The 19,682-nt window shown below is 40.7% G+C and overlaps 1 protein-coding gene across 1 annotated transcript in view; it reads right to left on the bottom strand.

Annotated features, from left to right (window-relative positions):
• The window catches only part of SLC16A10 (solute carrier family 16 member 10), a 73,956-nt gene that overhangs the window by 13,741 nt on the left and 40,533 nt on the right, over positions 1-19,682 (bottom strand). The window contains exons 2-3 of the mRNA XM_048299330.1: positions 18,125-18,269; positions 9,837-10,275 (exon numbers count right to left, since the gene is read on the bottom strand). Coding sequence (XP_048155287.1) covers positions 9,837-10,275; positions 18,125-18,269 — 584 coding nt within the window. The remainder of the gene's footprint in view (positions 1-9,836; positions 10,276-18,124; positions 18,270-19,682) is intronic.

Genomic DNA, 19,682 nt, shown 5'->3' with positions numbered 1-19,682 from the left:
CTGCTCAGTAACAGTAAGGCCTCAGCTGATTTTTTTATGTCCTGTTTTGTTCATTACTCGTTATTACATGGACCATGTGTACAGAATACAGAAGAAAGACCTGGCAACAAACAAATTTTATAAGCATGGCTTGTGGAAAAATATTTTTAAAAAGAAATATTTTAAAAGGTCCTACACCAAAGTAAGCTGGTACTGAAAAAAAACTTGGTAAATTGGATACCTCCAAGTCCTATTTTCTATGATTCCCAAAGTGTTTTCTTGGATGTCTTAGAATAGTCACAGATACATACTTACTGAGTGTTACAACTTAAAAATGCTTCACTTAGTTCTAGCTTGGTAAAACTCTGCTGCACATTTGATTAAAAGGAATCCTATGACTGAAGGAAGCAATTTTCTAACATTACCACTTACATTACACTAGTAAAAGCTTAAGTCATTCTTTTCAAATCCTTGTGGCTAATGTAATAACATGTTATCAGTTTACAACTTCTGTAATTAAAACTGAGTACATTATATGATATGCTATGATTAAGAAATTATGGAATATCAAAACAATGGATTAGGACAGCCTGTACAAATACTGTACAATGCTACTGTCATGTCCTAAGAGAGGCTGACCTCCTTGCTCAACAACAGCATCTGTGCTACTTATATTACATCTCTTAGGACCAGACTCCTTAAACCATATGACCTAGGCAAGTAAAACCTAAACAGATTCTCTATTCAACCACCACAGAATTCCCAGGGCATCCGTAGCACTTCACTATTAGAGATGTACTTGTGGACATGGTCGCAATCCCCTCAGCTTTCACAAACCTGGGTGAAGCACCTGACTCATTCTACTGGGGAACAGCAGAAAGCTCTCAAGTGTCTCAATTCTTCAAGAAAGTCCCAAATACACTGCCAAGTACCTACACCAGGTCAGGGCCTTGAGAAATTGAATCAAGTAGCCAAATTTTCATTTAAATCCCAACAAAAAGATAACAATGATAGTCTCTCCTCCTCATACAGAGTTACAGTCTTTACTCAGGATACAGACATTTATGTTCCTTTTTTTTTTTTCTGCCTGGAGCAATCCAAAACCACCTCTCCTTTTTCTAGGAAATATTCTGCTCAGCAGTAATGACAAATTTAACTCAATCATCAGAAAAGAACCTGAAAAATAGCTCAGAGCTTGACAATTACTGCAATCAAATAGAAAGCTAGGTTCTGAGATCTCCTCAATGGAAGATTCAAAACACATGGTAAGAAACTCACAAGTCTGATTAGGACTTAAAAAGCAAAGAGATTTTCCATACAGCTCCTCTTGGAGCAGGAACTGGACACAAAAGGTGGTGTGTATATAAGTGAAGGAATTTGGCAATGAGTTTTTGCTACTTTGTATGAAGACAGCAGGGCAAAACCAGCTGGGATCTCAGGGTTCTGGGCACGTGAAGAGTTTGAAGAGCTCAGTTCAAGTCAAGATGTTTCAAGCATCCAAAGACAGGATTTTGAGTTTACCATTAAAATAGCATTAAAACAGCATTAAAACAAACTAAAAAAAAAAAAAAAAAAGGTTAACTCACTTTGCAATTTACTCTGACTTTGAACTGTATGCTCCATCTGCTATCAGAATAGTTTGTATTGTGCCAGAGTACATGAAGTAGTGTACTGTTAGAGACTGATACAAAGGAAATCACAGTGAAACTCAGACCTTTCAACCTGCCAGTATTGCACAGACCTGAGGAAGACTGCTTTGCTCTTAACCTTCAGGGTCACTACGTAGTTTGTGCCTGAGCATACCTGCTACCTAATTTATTTTTAAAACTTTTGTTTACTTTTACTTATTAAAAAAAAAAAAAAAAACAGAAAACCTTTGCTTTATTCTTTTTTGTTTCTGTTCTTTCTGTACCTATATTATCTATTTATCTTCAGTACTTATTTGAAAAACACATCTAAAATATGCTTTCAATAGCAATTACAAGTATAAAGTAGGAAATAATTTCTTTCTTTTCCCACCACCACCCCCAACATCCAAAGTGGATGATCTAACCAAGAATAAATACTGCCAGGTCAACATTAAGGAATACTGGAAAAGAAATGGGTGCACAGGATAATGACAGAAGTGGGAAAATAGAAGTGGAATAAAGGGGGAAAATTTCACTAACCTGGGCAGTCAAACTGCAGCAGATGTTGAGATCTGAAGGGAGATAAATGCAAAGATTAGAAAAGCAAGTAAAGCATGGGGAGCCACTGAAGACTTTGGGTCTCAGAGATATCTGCTTAATAATTACATCAGACCTTTAGAAAACCAGTGTCTTGTTAGTCTTCCATTGGAGAAAGAAATCTGACAGATTAAGTGGATGAGAAAAGTAAGGATGCTAAAATCAACAGCTATACCTAGTTTTAGCTTTTTTAGATTACCTACAGTATAGAGAAACCTGTTTGACACACAATTACTGTTAGTACAGGACATAATTTAAAAGATACTTTCCTACCATTACAAGACTAACAGCAGATTCTGGGAAATAAAAGACATTTTAGACTTCAGACAAATGATTGATGTAGATCTGAAGAAATGAAGAGGTTTCTTGAACAGCAATCCACAAAAGCAAGTGAATGGAGTGATGGAGGCTGTTTTTTCCAGTTTGAGTAAAAAAAATATCCAGACACACCCATTAGATATTAAGCATTATTTTACACAACATTCTAAAAGGAGCAAATTTATGACCTAATACAGGTGGTTCACAAAACACAGACAGTACTTACCTTATGAGAACTGATGTGTTATTGCCTCACAAGATGTGTTATGTGTATGCATTTACTGTGGATATGCAAATTCTGTATGTTAAAGTTTAGAGAATTTTGGTTCCTAGAAGCCTTACGGTATACATCAGACTCTTCACCATGCTCTGCACTCAGACATAAAGGAAAAGATTTAGCTCTGTGCTTCCATTTGTCTCCACTGTGGAATCCAGGAGCATAAGAATTAAAGGGAGGAGAGAGGTGTAGGATTAGGACTTTACGTACAGTGCAAAACCTGAACAGCTTCGCATATTGCAAGGTAAATCCTTTCTACTATGGCTCCTTGGGCAAGTCTCCCACTGCAGAGAACACAGAGCCACTGCCACTGTCTGTGGACAAGGGCAGAAATTAAAACATTCATTTCTCAAATGAAGATATGTAATTTAGAGATGTCACATCTGACAACATTTAGGGAACACAACATCAGTGTGTTCTCCCCTCAGGAGAGGCTTGAAGAGTTACAGAAATATTTGTAAGCAATGGTATGGATGATGATTAGGGTCTTGTTGGGCAGAACATCGAACACTGCAGTGAGATTCATCCTGACTATCATAGCTTATCCCAATATGGCAGCTCAGATCTGCCTGAACAATCTTAGGTGGTTTCTATACCCCCTTCATATTTTTCCAGTATAATTCTTCCTAACAACCCAAAGTTTTCACCTGAGGAGAGTGCAGTTTACAAGTGGAAAATGTCAATTTTTCTTAATAGGCAGAATAGATATTTTGTCCTGAAAAAGTTTCAGAAACTTGCAGAGTACATGGAAGTAAATACAGCTTTCCAACTACATAGCAAGAATTTCAGACAAGTTCCTAGGCAAACTGTGACTACAGAGGATCTCACAAGAACTTGGCTCTTCATTTCTCCAAGCTGATTGCACAAGACAGCAGTTTTTATTGGCACATATTCTAGGGGGCAAAGGTTCAAACACACTGAATTTGCACAGCAGAATCTGATCTCTTATTAACTAAAACAAGGCACATCACTGATACAGAGTGAGAAATAGGCAGAGACAAGCCAAAATAGGTGGCTCATAAAGAACAGAGCTGAAGGCCAAGTCATCCTCAAGGCTCAATTTAAAAAGGTACTGCAAGGTGATAAAATAGCTGTAGAACAGTTAAATCACACAAAAGACACAGAACTTACACTACAGAACAGAAGGTGGGGGGGAGGAATCAAATCTGGCAAAAAAAGTCTGTGTCATCTACAATCCGTATCAGCAAGTCCTCCTTGTTAATTACGGTATTTCTAAAGCAAAAAAGACTACTTTTCTTATCTAAAGAGCAGGAACAAAATGGATGTTCCAGCAAAAGATAGGAAGCATGGACCAATAGATAGCACTACCTTTTTGTCCAAGGACAGACTATGTGGGCATAGCACTAGACTCAGCAACTTCAAAGTGACACAAGATCTGGAGACAGACACAGCCACCCAGAGGACAGACTAATATTTATCCAAGTTGTCTGATTTTGCAATGCAGCCAAGAAAATAAGTTTGTTTATACACATGAAAAAGTTCTTATGACTAACGTGTACTCAACAGCGACTCTAACCAGCTTCATGACTCTCCCATGAATAAAATTGCTTGGAAGCATCTTTACTTTTCATTCTGAGACACATTTTCTTTTCCAAGAATCTTAGAGCAGAGTCCAAGGCGATGCTTTGTTTCTCAGCAGCAGTGTCTATCTTTTCTTTCCCTAAGCATTAGGTCTGCAATCTGCACTTCCCTGTTCCCTGGAGGTCCAGATGAACCTATTCCTGGCACATGCAGATTACAGAGAAGCAATGAGGCATTGAATCTTCAGCATCTATCTATGGAGAACATTAAATCCAGTACTTATTTGCCTACCAAGACAGACTCTAAGAAAGCTGTTGGAAAAAATGGCCGCACACAAACCATTTTTTCATCTCTTAAACATGAAGCCACCAGACAGAGAACACGTGCACTCCACATAGCTACTGCTAACCAAAAATCTCTACATATGCAAGTATGTACCCACTGTGGAATAGGAGCATGGATAAGCATCAAAAGGAAAAGTCAGATTTACACAGTAAATTAAGAAATAGGCAGCAAAGCAAGGTGAGAAATACTGAAATCTTTTTCCTGAGCTATTCTGAAGTTTTAAGACTACAGTCAGTGTCATGGTAACTTTCACACTGCATATCAATTAATGGGTAGCTTTGTATACAAGCCTGCAGCCTTAAACCATAAGCCTAATTTTCAAATATATCTAGTCATTCTCTAGGAGTATTTTCTTCATAACAAAAACTTAGAAAGAAACTTTATCAAGACACATTTTTATTGCATTATCTACCATCCAGTTGTTTTGGTTTTTTTAAAGTAGAACACATAATAAGTATGTGCACTATTTTGTTCAACTACTTGGTTGTTAAATTCAGTTTTTCATCCTGCAAGTTGTCAAATACTATAAATAAGGCAAGACCTATCATTAGCAAGAGGCATTTAATAAAAGTAACTGCTAAATCAAACCATACTTGTGAACACCCCAAGACAAATTCCTACAGGACTGAAACACTGCACTGAAAGTATTAAGATGGTATTCTCAGTCCTAGCAGTATTCTTCATAGTGGCTGAATATTGCTACATCAAAACAACACAATACTGGCTCCCTTTTTGTAAGTGTGTCATAATTAATATTTTCCTAAATTCATACTGAAACCTGGTAACGACTTTAGTCACTGCTTAGAGAAGATTAGGCAGTGACAACATCCATTTTAAACAGTATTTTTTTCACCCTGCTAAATAAAGCACAAAAAGCAACCACATCTTGTAAGCTACCGAGCACGTGACTTTGTATCAAATTTTAACAGAAATGACCCAACAAGCTCCTAAGAATTAAGGATGCATGATCCAGATTAAGTATGTTTTAAGGGTAAGAGAACAACACTAAACCCTTAACATCAGACTGCTGAAAACCAGAAGTTCTCTATTTATTATCGAAACAAGCACAGGACAAGTGGCACAGAGACTATGTATACTTTCTTTCAAATAACTTCATCATTTACTTGTGAGACAGTCTTTACTAAAAAACACTTGGAAAGAGCTTTTTCCACTAATTCCACAGATTGCTGTTGTAAATTCACAATTTAAACCAAAATAGACTAAACAAGGATTTTATTTGTCTGTCTGCCTACTTTAGAGAGGCATAAAAAAAAAAAATTTCAATCACTAGTTTGGATTGGTTTTAAAATTGAGAGGAATAACAACCATTTGATTTAGTAATCTTATGACTTATCAGTTCGTTCTTCAACAATCTCAATTCATGCTGAAAGTATATAATAAACAAGTCAAAACTTATTTATAGTCTTTATAACCCAATTCTCAAGTCACATGTAACGGAACACTTATTAACAGAATTTGACACCAAGTAAACTGGGATAAGGAAAGCTCCCCCCTTTTGGTTCTCCCTTGCAAGAGCCAAAAGGAATCTGATGCCTGATATCTACCAGTCAGGATTCACGTCAAGGAGCTGGCAAGAGTTACCAGTTCCTATCTAGCATGCCATATAATCAATTTGTTAATGCATTTAATTTTAATTAGAGCCTACTTAATGAGCAGGTTGTTTCTTCGGTTTTAACAGCTTTTACTCCACATAGCAAATCCAGTGCAGAGAGTTAAACTGCAAAGACTTGGCTAATTCTGTTATTCCAATACCCAAAAATGTTTTTACTTCTTTCTTACTACAGGTTTCACAGCATGTATTCTCCTTTCTAACAGGCTGCAGAAAATGCAAGAGGCACGAACAGAGACCGGGGCTGGCCCAGAAGCACACAGAGACCCTGGCTGGGACCCCAGGAGCTCCTGTGCAGTGCCAGGCTGGCAGACAATGACTCCAGACAGTGACCACAGCACACCCAGCCTGCAGCCCCCAGCCACCACGGGCCGAGCGGTGACACACAAGGACCCCAACCCGCAGGATCTGTGCCACCTGTGTGTCATCACATGGTCAAGAGCAGCCATTCTGGCAGAAGCTGTCTTTCCAGGTGGGAAAAATGGGACTTGGTGAGTACAGGTACCAGGTCAGAGGGCTAAGAGATTCAGAGGGCATGACACTCACTGTATAAGTATTTTTTTCTTATGGCACTTGCAACCAGCATCCCTGTCTAGCAGTCTGGCTGCTCTCAGCCCCCCCAAACACTGGGAAAAATTCAAGAATTTTAGCATAAAGAAAGCTGTCACTTGTCTAAGGATCATATTTCCAGTATTACTAGAGTTTTAAAAATACAATAAACAACTAAACAATTGTAGCTTTCATTTTCAAAAGCTGAGGAAAGTAGTCTTTGGTTTGGTAAATGAACCTTATTTTTTCTTATAGCCTTTGACTTATTCGTAAGTACATACTTCTGTGTACTTCTGGAAGTACATAAAGTGTGGCTTTTTTATCAAAAGCAGAAAAAACTAGGATAAAAAACATCCAGAGCTATCCACTTGAGCTGAGGTATCTGTGTTGAAGGGCACAATCCATGCTGTGCCTTCACAAGCACTGATCTATTCACTTTCTCAAATACTGATCCAAAGGGACTTGAAGAAAAATTAAGTATTTAGATACAAGTAAATTAAAATGAAAACTTGTGGGTTTCAGGGAGAGGTTTTGACAAGAGTTATTCAGTCTAAATTTTACTAAGAGCTGGTGAAGCTTCCCCTCTCAAAGGGGCCATACAAAGCACGCATCTGTCTACCGTTGAAGATTTTATGTTATAAACATTTAAGCATCATGATTTCTCTGAAACTCTGAGCAAAAAGAGTATCTTCATATAATTTTGAGGTAATCTTTAAAATATTAGATTCTAGCAGTACACTGGAATAAGTTTTATAGTCTTACCAAACACTATAACAGAAACACTCTCAATCAAATTGTTTTCCTATACTGGAGTTTTATTTCATAAACAGAATTTGTGCCGATCTGATATGGAGGAAGGAAAAGCACTCACAGGAGTGAGAGCACCCTATAAAAATTATATTATTATAATAAGTTTTGTTCTCTACAAGTCAACTAGCTGCTTTAGTCTGATTTATAAACAGGAAGCAGTAATACAAGCACCTTCATAAAAGAAATCACAAGCTTTTTGCTCAACAAGTATATTTTAGAAGTTCTTTCTGCCTGCTTGTATAGCCTTATTCTTCAGTTCTCTGCAAGCATTAAGAATCATTTATTACCTATCCAATAGCTTACTCCACAACACTTGACTTCTACTCCTCTAAAGATCATTTTATTTCGAAACATCTCTACAAAGCTTATGGGGAAATAGCACAAGACGTCATCTGGATTGTATAGTCCTTCAAAATAGTCTAATTTGAAGAGTTATACAGTAAGATCTACATTATTAAAAACTAAGTTACAAGAACTAACCATTCATAAAAGTCAGTTTACAGCTGCTCAAAAACACACTAGCCCCCACCATAAGGTAATTTTAAAAATAAATAAATGATGCAGAGTCAGTAATCTAACCAATTACCAGAAAGCTGTGACAACCACTTGTTATATTGCATTGATGCCATGAAGATTTTTTGCCTTTTCTTTTATACCCCTGTTATACCTTTTTACAACTTCTGTATTCCTAGTGCTTTTTGCCTACATTCTTGGACTTGTTTGTCAAGCTAAGAGACTAAACATTTTAGAAGCTTCGTAGCTAGGGATCAGTGTGCCCCAGACCCCAAGGTCCTCTCCAGAACACATTCTGTAAACCGAGATAGAACCATCCAGGGGAAGGTTCCTTGGGGAGGGGGGCTCACTTGAGCCTCTCATTGGAGAATCTTTGATAGATATGCTAATTAGTAAAACCTATAATGTTATACCCAATCTTTGAGGAGGGACTCGGGGGAGTGCATTTTGGTGCATATGACCTGGACGTGTGCACCTAAGGATCCTTAAAATAAATAGCAAGGTAAAATCCCTTTTCCCCTTCTAACTGTGTGTGACTCTTGATTTTAAGACCAGGAAAAGGCATCGCATAAAGAATGGCTTTTAAGGCACGGAAGATTTTTTGACAGAAGACATTTATTATCATTAATCCCACTGTTCTATCATGGGTGAATAATGAATACTAACATGACCCTTCTGTTTTCATACTGAGTTCTACTAGCCCATACTCTACCAAAAACTCTGACTATGAGGATGTGTAATGGTCTTAAAAGGAGTGTCTCATTGGGGTCTGTGGGCTTTTTCCCCACCTTTCCCTTTTAATCCTTATGGTTTACACCACTTCAGTTTAGAGAGTGCCACCAGCAAGCTGCTCAAGAATAATTCACCGTTTAAGCAGTGCAATGTGTGTCAGCCAGCCTGATACAATACATGTATCTCCCCGTTGCACCTAAATGTCTTAGTTTAGGAGTGTACTACAGAAAAAAAAATGCAAGGGAAACAAGTTAACTCCAGTAGATGTACAAGAAATGGCTAATTGACACCTTCCCCGTCACCAGAAGCCAAAGTTCCATCAGCTGCTGTAGACAGCAGTAAAACACAGCTCACCTGGCAGCTGGGACAGGGTAAGAGGAGCAGTCATATTAATGCTGTAGTAGTAAACTACAAGGCTAGAGTTTGAGAGACAGAAAAATCCAGGTATTTTGCTTTTAATAAATCTGAAAAATGGTGAATACAATCGATCCTAAAACCTGATATTTGAACATACCTCAATACAAACAAAAATTACACTACTAACCTGTTCCCTGTTATTTACTCCTTTCCCCCTTCCTCTAAAACACACAAGTGTCATTGGCAATGTATGCAGCTGAGTACCAAAATAAAGAATTCTCTTTGGAATAGTAAAGAATATTTTTCAAATCTCTCTTTTCATGGTTAAAGTATTTTAAACCTTACATTGAGAACAAAGAACAAAGATTTTAACTGGCTTAACTAATACTTCTGATTAAAACACTCTTTTAATAAGACAATATCCAAATTAATTTTATGTTTCTCTCCAACACAACTTGCAGTTTAAATCTGGCTTCTTATCACCAATTGACTTCTAAATCAATAACACAAAGGCAAATATTTTCAAACACATCACGTGTAGGAAGAAACGTGCACTTACCAAGTGAACATAAGGCACAAAGTATCCAAAAAGTGCAGCGGGGATCCCAAAAGCCCAGATTCGGTAACTAAGAACTTTGAAAACGGAGAAATTGCAAATCTTTTTCGCAGGAGGAAATTTGGACTTTCCCTTCTTTCCTCCCTCCTTGTCTTTGGTGTTGGGAACAAGGGGTTTGTATGTAAATCCAGCCAGGAAGAGAACAAACATAAGGATGCAGAGGACCCGCAAGGTGTTGTACAGGTCAACAGAGTCGATGAGAACCCTCAGGAGGAAAGGCAGTGACACTGTGAACAAGCTGCTGCCCGCGGTGACAATGCCATTCACGAGCCCAAGGCGCTTCTTGAAATAGTGCCCGAGAATGACCAGGGACGGCTGGTAGGCAAACGAGCAGCCACAGGCAAACAGGATCCCGTAGGTGAAATACAGAGGTTCAATGGTGCTGTACCAAAAGAAAAGAACAAATCATTAGTGTTTTGTAAGGCAGTGGATGCTCATATTCACCTCCCATATGCAAGACAGTTTCCCAATCAATCAACAAGTGAGTTACGAGTTTGTATATCCTTTAGTTAGACAGCACCGTATCAGCTTAATTCAGCAATTATTCCATCTCCTTCCACTGAAAATTTTATAGAATTCACTCAACAGGTAAAAAGAGAAAAATGACATTCAATTATAATTACATCAAATAGCATGTGAGGCAGCTGGTGGGGGGTCTGTAGCTTAGACCCCGGAAGCTGTGATTGGGCATACTCCACAAGTGTGGCTAAAAAAAGTCGGCCATACCATTGTTTTCTAGTTGTTCAGTAACTAAGACCTGGTATTTCAAAAGTGGCTTTCATTTCGATGTTGCCTGTAGTTTTCATATTCCCAAAATCTTTTGTCAGGCAATCATATTTCCAAGGCTTTCCTGTTTCATCTTCCCCAACATCTCCCCCTTTTCGACGGACAATTAAGATATTAGACATAGTCTTACTCGTCATTTTTTGCACACACTGAAGTATACAAGGTACTGCTACTAAAACTATAATTATTACTACTAGAATAATCAAGCCTATTTTACAGAGTTCCCTTAGCCAAGGTGCAAAGCTCCAACCATCAAACAAACTGTCTAGCCAAGACGAGTTATCTGTTGTAATTTGGTTAGCTAGGTCCCTTAGGTTTTGTAACTGTTTGTGAATGGAAACAGAATGATCGGATAAGTTCATACAGCATAATCCTTCAAAATCTTCACAGCCATGCCCATGTGCTAATAAAAGATAATCAATGTAAGTTTGGTGTCTATGGCTGGAAGTCGGAGAAATGTGATGATTATCACATGGCTAATATTTATCAAAAGTAACATTATCAAAACCTTCTGGTAAAGGTATTCCAACTAAACAGGTTAAAAAAGGTTTGTCAGGGCTTGTGTCAGATAGACAGATGGTATCGGAGCCTGCAGATTTGGCTAAAGCAACCCAGACATTTGTCTTTGGTTGATTTATAGGTAAAGTTTCGCTACAAAAACAAAAACAAAAGGTTAAAAGCAACATGCATCTACATAAATAATGCTAAAACTCCATTCTTTTCTTGAGCTGTTTCTGGCAGACAATCTTCTCTCAGTGGTTCTGCCGAGTTCACATTTCAGTGCCGGCTTCTCGGCTTCTACTCGCGGGGTCACTGCCTGAAGTGGAACAGACAGTGGGCTTTGATGTGTGGTATGGCTTCACGTTTTTTGCTGGAATCCACTTGGTTCCTTCACCTGTGGAGAGACATGCAAATCCCTTTCCCCACATTATAAGATCATAAGGTCTTTCTATTTTTCCTGATGCTAAATTCTTAATTAAAACTGGAGGGTGCTCTTTCAGTTTTGCTTTTTTGTTGTTTAGGAAATGTCTATAGATGGGGGGTTCAGGCTCTTCTGCAGAGCTGTTCAAGAAATTAAAAACATACAAGGCTTTATTCAACCTTCTTTGAGGTGTAGCCTGGGCTTTTCCCCTTTTCTGTTGATTTAAAATGCGTTTTAAAGTTTGATGTGTTCCTTTTAGGGTACTTTTTGGCAGTTGTTTAAGATACGGTGAGCAAATGCCACTGTACCTTACAGCACTTTTTAGTTCTTTAATTTGGAGAGTGGAGATGGGAGCCCACATTTTAGGACTGTCAGGCTGTTGGCTAGCTATCACAGGCTTAGTTAATAGACTAAGACTTTCATCTTTATAGGTTTGGGGTCTTATTTCATGGCAATCTGTTAATTTAGAATAATCTGAGCACTTTGGAGGATTTTTTGATTCAGAAGGTAGCGCTGACAAACTTTCAGAACTCGTTTTCTCTTTCTGGGTTGCAAGATCCCCACCGCTTGCCGGCGGGACTCTGGGGCTTATTGCAAACAAATCTGGCTGCTTTTCAGAGTTTACTTGTGTTAGATTTAAAGCATCAGCTCTGGCAGAGGGGCTCTCCGTCTCCCCTGCCACTGGAGCTGCATTATTGCTCTCCATTCCCCCCCTGCTCGCAGCTTCTGAGGCGAGGCTGCGCTGCGTGGAGGGATACGGCTGCGCGGTGTCGGGGGACCCCGGCGGGGGCGGCTGCGGCGCGGGGATGGGACCCGGCAGGGGCAGCGATGGAACGGCAGAGTTCGGGAGTGGTGCAGCCGATCTCGGTGGCGGCGGGCGAGGAGGCGGGGTGGAGCTGCGCGGCGGAGTCGCGGGAGGATGCGCAGCTAGTCCCGGGAGCGGTGCTGAGGTTGGAGAAGTCTGAGCGGACTGATACCACTGGTCCGGGAGTTGCAGCAATGGCGCATGCGCGTGTTGCGTCATCAGGTCCGCGCGGTAGGCTGTAAGGGCAGCAGTCTGTGTGGCGGGCGGTTCGGGCAAAGCGGGAGATGGCAGGACTGCAGAACCAGGGGCTGGGGCTGCGGTCGCGGGAGGCAGGAGGGCTGGTGGCTGGATCGCGGCGTGCTGCTGCTGGAAGCTTGTAGGCTGGGCTGAGGTGGGTGGTGGTGCCGCGGGAGACGGGGCTGCAGTGCCGGGAGACGTAGCTGGAGCAGGGGCAGGAACGGGGGAGACTGCAGACCTCCGTGCAGGCAGCGCGGCACCGGCATCAAGTGGCTCGCGGAGCTGGGGCGCTCCCAGCGCAAGCGATGGTGTGCGGGGATTGGGGAACCGCACAGAAACGGCAGGAGGAGCGGGAGTAGACACAGGCGGCTGCTGTGCCGCCACGGGGCCGGGGGACCGCTCGGGGCGTGCTGTGCGCGCTTGAACGGCAAGGTGGGGGGGTAGGGTTCCTGCGGTAACGTGCACAGGGGGTGCCGGAGACAGCAGGACAGCCGTGGCCGGCGCTCTGGGCACCAGTTTTTCGGGAGCGGCAGGGGACTATGAAGACGCAGCAGCGGCGGACGCGGATGGAACAATGGCTATCATCGGCGCCGTGTGGGGGGGGGGGACCTGGGGGGCTGGAAGAAGGGTCGCCGCTTGGCTTTGGGGGGGGCCGGCTATAATGGCAGCCATGGCCATAACCGGCGCGGCTGGGGGAGGGGTAACACCCGTAGGTAGCAGGGGGGTAGGCGCTGGCCCCACCGGGGGTACCGCCGGGGGGCGGGGCCATCATGATGTCAGCAGCGGGGGGTGGGGTAGCAATGACGGCAGCGGGGGGGGGTGGAGCCGCGGTGACGGAACTGGGGGGGGGCACAGGGGGGCAGGGGCAAGGGGCGGGGCCGCGGAGACGCTGGCACTGAGGGCGGGGGCCGCGGGGGATGGGGCAGCGGGGAGGAACGGGATGGCGGGAGGGGCGGGAGGGGCCGTAGGGTCCGGTGGGGTGGCTGGGGCCAGGGTAACGGGCGCGGGGGCCGCGAGCGCGGGGGGCGGGGCGGCGCGCGTCAGCCGGACCGCGGGTATCGGAGCCACGGGGTCCGGCGGAGGGGCGGGGGCCATGCTCCACTGCGGGCTCGCGACGGCAAGGGGCGGACTAGCAGCCGGAGCTGGGCTCGGCGGGGTGACTGCTGCGGGCGGCGCCACCGCGGCAAACAGCTCTACCAGCGCTCTGCAAGCTGGGAGCAGCTGTGCAGCTGCCATATCTCGGTAGGAGATATTATTAAAGAGCTTAACTCCAACTGTGTCCCAAAAGTCTCTTGTAAAGACGGCTGAACGGTCAGCATTTGGGAAATTAAGTCGGGTCCATTCTAAAAGATTTTTTAGCTCGTGTTTAGGCAACTGACTTGGACCAGAGCTTATAAGTAAATGCTTAAGTTGCTTATAGAGATCTCTGTCATGGGCAGAGTGGGTTTGTCCCTTTTTTTAGACCAGTATGATACTCACTTAGGTGATGTCGCAGGAGCAGCGTCCTTACTCAGATGTCTGTCGTGGGGGGCTGGCCAGGCACTCCACTCAGCACTCAGGACGCCGCTTTTCGGTCCTTTCCCAGAGCTCCGGTTTCAGGCGTCGCTTGGCAACGGCTTTCCGTGCTCAGGACCTCACGGGTGGGTCCGCACTGAGCTCCAGCGCGGGCGGTGCTCAGCACTACTCGCCTGTGCTCGGCGCGTGCGGCAGATTTCCCTCCGCAGAGCTCCGGTCAGCACTGCTTAGCAGCGTGTCCGTGCTCGAGGGGTGATACGGCAGACCTCCTCAAAGAGCTCCAGGGGGCCGCTGCGCAGCAGTGGCGGCCCGTGCTCGAGGACTGCCAGGCAATTGCCTCCAAGAGCTCCAGGTAAACCCCGTGCTCGGAGGCTGCCTCAGCAGAATTACAGAGCTCCAGCTATTACGATGCGCAGCATCGGTATGCCGTGCTCACGACAAGTTCTAGGTGGCTATAACTGGTCTTTTAGTTACCGTCCATGGAGAAAAGTCCTACAGATGGAGAAAGCTGAACCGGGCGTTCAATCACGTTGTGCGCCAGGCTGCAGGTGCTGGGTGTGGGCTCGTCAATCACGTTGGGCGCCAGACTGTAGGTTACGGGTGTGGGTTCGGCAATCACGGTGGGAGCCAGACTGTAGGTTACAGGGGTTCTGGGGTCCAGTCGGGACGGCCGGACGTAGACGGTGACGGATGGAGACGAGAGATCTCTATAGGCAGGTCTTGGGACACAGCCGGTTTATTGTAAAGGGCGTGGGTATTGGGGCACTGCTCAGAGCTGGTAGACTCAGCTCTGAGCAGGCCCAAGAGAGCAAGAGAGTGAACGGGTGAGAGAGAGAGTGTAAGAGCAAGAGTGGAAGAGAGAGCAGGAGAATAGAATGGAAGAGAGAATGAGAATGTCTGAAGTCCTGGTTACAATACAATAAATCATCTTCTGCACTGAATATTCTAATTGTCACTAACCAATCTAATACAAGATACAAATCCTATAGCATTTACATACAGCCTATAAGAGTTCTTATATTACCATAGAGTGTTACATCTTAACTTCTAAAAACTACTCTTTGGACCCCTTCTGCTGAGCTAGTAGGGTCTGCTCTGACCCTTGGACCTGTTTGCAAGCAGAGGGTATTGTTCCATCAAGAGGGGATTACTTCAGTCGGCCATACCATTGTTTTCTAGTTGTTCAGTAACTAAGACCTGGTATTTCAAAAGTGGCTTTCATTTCGATGTTGCCTGTAGTTTTCATATTCCCAAAATCTTTTGTCAGGCAATCATATTTCCAAGGCTTTCCTGTTTCATCTTCCCCAACAATCAAGTAAACAGTTTATTATGAAAATAAAGTAACAAACATGGAAAACATCATTAATAATGAAAAAAAAAATACTGACAAAATTTTGTAATATAATACATTATTAAATTATAGACATTTTAGGTATTAATTTTTTTAGACAAATAGCCCATTTTTGAATAAATATTTTAAATTCAGTGTTTTGAGACATATATTGAATATTCTAAGAAAGAACTAAAAAAATTGTTAATAAGGAATGAAAAATTTCATCTCATAGTAAGGTGGCTCTTCATCATAAAGTTCACCATCATTACCATTTACTCTACACCTGAAATAAAGCAAAGCCATTGTAATTGATCCCAGACAGACTTGTGACATCAGTAAAAAGTACTTGTGCAAGAAATGTTAAAAGTATGAAGTAACAGTATCAGTATAATTAATTAAATTAGTACTGTAGTATTATTAGTAGTATTAGCGAAAGAAAACATTTTTTAACATTTAGATGGAGGCAGTATGCAAGAAAATTTTTACAAGATTTCTGAGGTGGCACATGACAGTTTATGTAATTTTTTTTAAATGCTATGTTTTCAGTGAACCCCACCCCACCTTTTTTATTAGTTAACACCTGCTTTTAAAGCAGTTCTGGAAAACAGTCAATACATAATAACAGCCCATACATTCATTTTTTTTTAAGGAGCATGAATGCTTTATGTAGTGCTTTTCATCACAGGATGCAACCTGCCAGCACCCCTCTATACAAAAATAGACTTCACAAGCTTCCTATGCAATTAAAGAACTTCTTTGAAAATACTATTTGACCTAACAAAGGTCTGACTCCAGAAACTCTGGTTTTGTGTATTATTGTGAAAAATAATTATTTCTGTAACATAGTATTGTCACTTTCTATACTAAGCTATCAATTTCTGAAACTGATACACAACATAAGCCAGCAGAAACAACATATGGGGAAAAGAATTACTACATTTACTAATGGAAAATAACCAGGAAAAATAAAACCAGCAATTATAAAATGAGAGGAGCAACATAGTACAGTAAGGACAGTGAACTTTTGCTTCCATATGTAAATTCATTCCAAGAATCTGCAGCACAACATGCATATTAAAATATTGTCCTGCATCATAAACACTCTTACGTCTCAATTTCCTAAGACATAAAATTTATACTAAGAAATTAGTGCAATGCAAAAGCAGTAGATCATAGGAACATTTGTCAGCTTTACAATATTTTACTTCTAGAACACTGACTTCTATATCTGAACTATACTCCTTTAATGAACTGATAACATCATGAGCATAAATCATTTTAGTGTAAGTAACATAATGAAACGCCAAGTATGCACATCAACCTGGAGTGTACTCTTACAAGAATTCACCTCTCAAAGTGCTCTTCAAAGTTTAGTTAAGCTGAAATATTTTTAAAGCCTTTACAAAATAACTTGCTCTAGCATGTCTCTTCCGTGCCCTTGTTCCATTGGGTATCAGACAAACACAAGAATGATCTTTATCTAATGACAAGGGTGGTTTAGTATTCATCACTCAACATACTACTAGGAAGCAAGGAGGAAGAAAGACTTTTCCAAGGCACATCTTTTAGTTTTTACCTCACATTTAGTAAGAAGCTTCTTAAAACATATCAAGAAGTGGGGGTTTTGTTTGTTTGTTTAATAAAACGAATTAAGCCAAATATTTGCACCAGGATTAACCATTCAGATCACAGCAGCTCACAATCATCTGGTTCAGAGTACAAGCACAGAAAAGACATTTTCACAAGCTTTTTGTCTGTATAAATACATTTGCACCTAAGTAGAAAGATCTTCTGAATGTAGCCTGATTGATCCTATACTTATTCTGCTAAGGGTGGGGGAAAAAAAAAAAGTCTGAGAACTAGAGGTAACCGGCTTATTTTCCTGCTACTTCTTATACCCTACCTTCACTAACCAATTTCTGATGATGACTAGACTAAGTAAATTTCCTGTTTCCTCATCTTCTACAGGGTACATCCAACAAATCAGTCACTCTTGAATTTCTTAAGATTTATTCTGCAAAAGTTACAGAAACATACAAATGAATTGTAAACCAGAAGAAAAAACAAAACAAAACAAATAAGCCTTAAGTATAGTCAATATACCAAGGTCTTCTCTATCTCCATGTTCAGCAATTGGACCAGTGAGAAGAGAAGAAAACATCCAATTTTACTAGAATTTTAACAGCTTCCTGGAGGTCCTACTGTGTTTTTATGAGCATTAAAGCCATTTCAAAAGAAAATTAAGGGGACAGGACAGGAAGGGAAGACAGCAACAATGTTTATGTACCTGTTATAATACAATCTGCATCAAACAAACATAAGTTTATCCTGGACAATGCTGTTGATCTTACAGCACTAGTCTTGCTGTTGATATATTTATACATAGTGGTTCCTGTTAAATAGGGAGTCTTGTTATGACATTATATTTTTAAAAATACTTTTTAAGTTGAAAGTTCACAAGTCATAGTTTGAAAGATAAAACCAAACCCAAATAAAACAAGTTTTCTACACATAATATAAAGTAGCACTGTTTACCCCTTCATATTCTGCTGATTGGATCAACATTACCTCTACATCACTAAAAAATGGATGAAATTAAAATACTTTGAAAGTTATTAATTTAAGCTTTTTACCTTACAAAAGAACTTGAAAGGAGTCCAACAAGCCCTACTGCAGCTCCAATAACAGCTACTTTTCGACAGCCAAACAGGTCTGTGAATATGCTAACTATTGGGGAACAGAAGAAGACCATCCCCATAGAAAGAGAGCTCACCCATGCTGCAAAACAGAAAAAAAAAAAAAAAAAGACAACATGTTAGAAGACCAAGTGATTTCAGCTTTCAGTTAATACTTGTTTTCACCTAGGATTTTATGCTGCTGAACTAAAGTTGGGTAGCAATTGGGTAATTATTTTAAAAATATTTAAATACATCTTAAAATATATTTACCTAACAGTAAAATAAGCATAATAATTTACATAATGAGCTAATTTAGATTTTATCAGCTCGAAGAACGCAATTAACCTTTTTGTAGCTATTACTTCTACTTTTTTTTTATAAACACACAGACATTTCTCTAGTAGCTAACTTAATATTCAAGGTGATGCCTAGGTCATTAAAGATACCTTTGAGGATCCGTATCAATTCTGACTTCAGTTAGTACATTTCTCTTGACTTTATGCTACACCTTAATGACTTTAAACAGGTACATTTGCTGAAAGAAATTAATAACTTTTTAACTTCATTACTAGATGTAGATCATACTGAACATCAATAATGAGTAAACAACAATAGGCTTTTATACTGTAATATACACATTAGGAATGAAATTTTACTTTATACTAAACAGACTTGAGTTAGTAAAACCACTTCCATCTATAATGGGAAATTTTCACTACTTTTGATACTGCTCCAGCTTTACAGACATTGTGAAAACTCTATTTGGTTTATCAGACCATTAAGACTCAATTCAGGTGAGTCCACTATAGTTTCAGCCACAAGTGAGTTTTATTAGCACAGCTAATAGTTACAACTAATATATTTGGCATATATAGTAACTTATATATATTGCAAATGTCCCCACCTACATGGGGGGAAAAAGTGGTCTAAACAGGAAGTGGAAAAAGCTGCTAATGCAAAATGAATTGGAAAAAATATTTTAGCTTCATTTTGAATTGTACAGAAGACAACTCTTTCAATCTGAAATAGTTTTAAATCTGTGTAACTGGAATTTTGTTTAGAATATGTTTCCTAAAGACATAGTTAGATAAACAATTGTGATTCAGCGATGAAGGCAAATAAAATTATCTGGAAAAGTATATAACCACAAGACTAAATGAAGTATATTTGCAAGTAGATCTACCACTACCAAGGCTTAGGATATGTGTTGTTAAAGAGCCAGTAAGCCCTACACATTGACTAAGACATCATTGTGCACTAAAGACAGGAAAAGAAACCAACAAGCAAAAACTTGTTTCTTCCAAGAGTTCACAATGTAAATGAAAGACAAGAGAGAACAGATGGCTAGAGAAAACCAGAAAGGAGTACAAGAAACAAAACCTTTATTTTAGGGCAAACTATGCTCTCAATGAACCACAGCCTAACTGTTTGGGGAAGGGAGGAGGGGAAGGATGTGTGTTGCTGGGATTTTTTGATCATGTGATAAAATAAGAGAGTTTCAAGGCACAATCTA

Source organism: Corvus hawaiiensis, chromosome 3 (assembly GCF_020740725.1).
Source record: "Corvus hawaiiensis isolate bCorHaw1 chromosome 3, bCorHaw1.pri.cur, whole genome shotgun sequence".
Taxonomy (NCBI): Eukaryota; Metazoa; Chordata; class Aves; order Passeriformes; family Corvidae; genus Corvus; species Corvus hawaiiensis.
The sequence above is the reverse complement of the archived record's forward strand: the minus strand, read 5'-3'. Positions and strand labels throughout refer to the sequence as shown.